The following is a 2,639-nucleotide window of genomic DNA, read 5'->3' as shown; positions in this document are numbered from 1 at the left end:
CTCCTCAGCAGCACCCAACCCGCCACCCCCCAGGCTGCCCTGCTGGGTAAGTCCAGACGCTCGCCTGAGACACACTTCCCTGCAGCTGCTCCTTCCCGCTCCGTGAACCCCGCAGCAGCTGCTACTCCATGCCGGCTTCCTCGAACAAGCCTCCTTAGTCCCACTCACAGGCCTCTTTCAGGGCCTCGCTGTTTGGGCACCGAAAAGCCGCCCTGCTTTCTGGGGTCCCCTCCTCCACGCCCAACCAGAACAATCTCTCTCGTCGTCCACCTACTCTTGTGGCTGTCAGCCTGAATCGGTCCCCGGTTGCAGAATCAGGGCCCTCCCCAGCCTGGCACTGCGGCCCAGCTGCCTGGTCCACTCCGAGGTTCCTCCTGCTCTGCTGCCTCGGGGCTCTTGGCTTGCCCCCGCTCTCTGCCAGACACAGCCAGCCCACCTGTGGTGGCTCCAGCCTTTCCCGATCTTTGCAGAGGGGCACCCAGCACCTGCCCCGCCCACCTTGCCGCCAGCACCGGTGCAGCAGTCACACCTCGGGGACCGGCAGCGCTCAGCCAGAGGCACCGGGGGGGTGCCCGAAGACGCTTTTGGTTGACACAACTAGGCTGTGGCTGGCACCCAGTGGGTAGAGGCCAGGGGGCTGCCCACCATCCCACACCGCACAGGACAGTGCCCCCCGCAAAGAATCGTCCGACGCGCGTTATCCTGGCACCGTATGCCGGCGTGTACAGAGCCAAGGTCGAGGGACCCCGCGACATCTGTACAAGCTAAGTCCTGAGAAAACAAGCCTTGGCTGATTCTCTGTCAGAGAGGCAAGGAAATTTAATGCTAACGCAGGGGCCTTGGTTTAAATTTGTTCTGTGTCCTAAATCAGTAAATATGCCCACAGCCCCGTGAAAAGGCCTACCTCCTCACTTCTCTGTGTCGCGGGCCCTGGTGTCTCCACGCACACATCTGCCTGCCCCACGCACAGATGGCCCGGGGACCCCACTGTAACCCAACTGCTCTTGTGACCCCCTGGACCAGGAGTAGGGCCCGTCCCAGAACACGGCAGGGCCCCGGGGGCTCAGCCCCATGCCAGGGTCACTGCAGGTCAGGCAGGGACGGCCCCCAGGTAAGGAAGAGCACAGCACCGTAAGGTGCCTCCACCACCTCTAGAGACGGGACAGAGGGCAGGGGCTGCTCACCTGTCCCCCGCAGTGAGGGCCGCCAGCTTCGCCTCCCCGGGCTGAGGCTCTGACCGGTCGTCCAGAATCCTCTGAATCTGCTGCTCGATCTCCCGGGGCTTCAGCAGCCTCCCGTCGTGGTAGAGCCAGACCTTGAAGTAGCGTCCCTGGTGGTACACGACGATGTGCTTGCTGTCCTTGAGGTGCTGGATGGTGTCTGAGCGTGGGTTGGAGACAAAAAATCCAGAGTCACAGGTCAGAGCAACCCTGAGCTGATTATATCTGACTTTGTATGTATTTATTTGTTTAATTTTTTTAGAGACAGGGTCTCACTCTGTCACCCAGGCTGGAGTGCAGTGGTATCATCACAGCTCACTGCAGCCTCGAACTCCTGGGCTCAAGGGTCCTCCCACCTCAGCCTCCCAAGTAGCTGGGACTACAGACATGAGCCACCATGCCTAATTTTGTTTATGATTATTATTTTTGTAGAGATGGGGTCTCACTATGTTGCACAGGCTGATCTTGAACTCCTGGCCTCATGGGATCCTCCCATTTCGGCTTCCCCAAGTGCTGGGATGACAGGTATGAGCCACGCCGCCTGGCTACCCTGACCTCTTAAATGGCACTCCACGCCTTACTCTGCACTACTCGTTCAATTTAACGAGCCCGTCTCTCAAGACTTGTCAAACAATTAAGTACAAAATAGAGTTGAGAGTTTTGGAATCAGACAGGCTTCACTTGTAAGCTCACCTCGGCCACTCGTGGGATGTGTATTCTTGAATAAATTACTCAACCTTCCTAAGCCTCAGTTTCCTCGTCTGTAAGATGGAGATAACACGCCCCTCCCGTGGTTGTATGGGAATTAAAAGACAATATCCATAATGCTCACACGCAGCAGGCATTCGAATGGCATAGTTATTTTATTAATTACAGCAGGGCAACTCAGAAAATGTTGAGAAACTTTCTGAGAATTGTTTCTGAGAAACACCTGAGAAATGTTCTGAGAAGGGAAGTGGAAAATTACTAAAACAAAGAGAACTGTTCCACAAAAATTGCTCAGAGAGAATCTTTATTAAACTTAAACATTACAGGAATATGATTAAGTCAATTTATCCCGTGAATGTTTATCAAGTCCTCGCGTACCACTCAGTACATACAGTGACAGCTGAACAAGACAGTCTAGTGAGGAAGACAGGATAAACACATAATTAAACAGAGGACGAGCGTCACAAGCATCTGAAGAGCACAACGAGACCAACCTAGCCTGGAAAGGGGAGGAAGCCCTGCCACCACCTGCTAAGGAAGCAACATCTAAGAAGGACCAGGCCAGAAAAAGCCCGGTATGAGTCAACATGCTGTGTGAAGACACCCAGTTTGGGGTCATTTATGACAGAGGCCCCAGGAAACTGGCACAGGTGTCATGCTCAGAACGGCTGTCCAAAGACACTCAGTAATTGTGTGTTATCCTGCACTTCC

General features: G+C 54.8%; 1 protein-coding gene across 1 annotated transcript in view; it reads right to left on the bottom strand.

The window, feature by feature from the left end:
- The window catches only part of CPT1A (carnitine palmitoyltransferase 1A (liver)), a 49,915-nt gene that overhangs the window by 12,404 nt on the left and 34,872 nt on the right, over positions 1-2,639 (bottom strand). Inside the window, 1 exon segment of the mRNA XM_012664824.1 lies at positions 1,185-1,453. Within this exon segment, the coding sequence (XP_012520278.1) occupies positions 1,185-1,453 (269 nt within the window).

This window comes from Propithecus coquereli, unplaced genomic scaffold (genome assembly GCF_000956105.1).
Source record: "Propithecus coquereli isolate 6110/MARCELLA unplaced genomic scaffold, Pcoq_1.0 Scaffold120, whole genome shotgun sequence".
Taxonomy (NCBI): domain Eukaryota; kingdom Metazoa; phylum Chordata; class Mammalia; order Primates; family Indriidae; genus Propithecus; species Propithecus coquereli.
The sequence above is the reverse complement of the archived record's forward strand: the minus strand, read 5'-3'. Positions and strand labels throughout refer to the sequence as shown.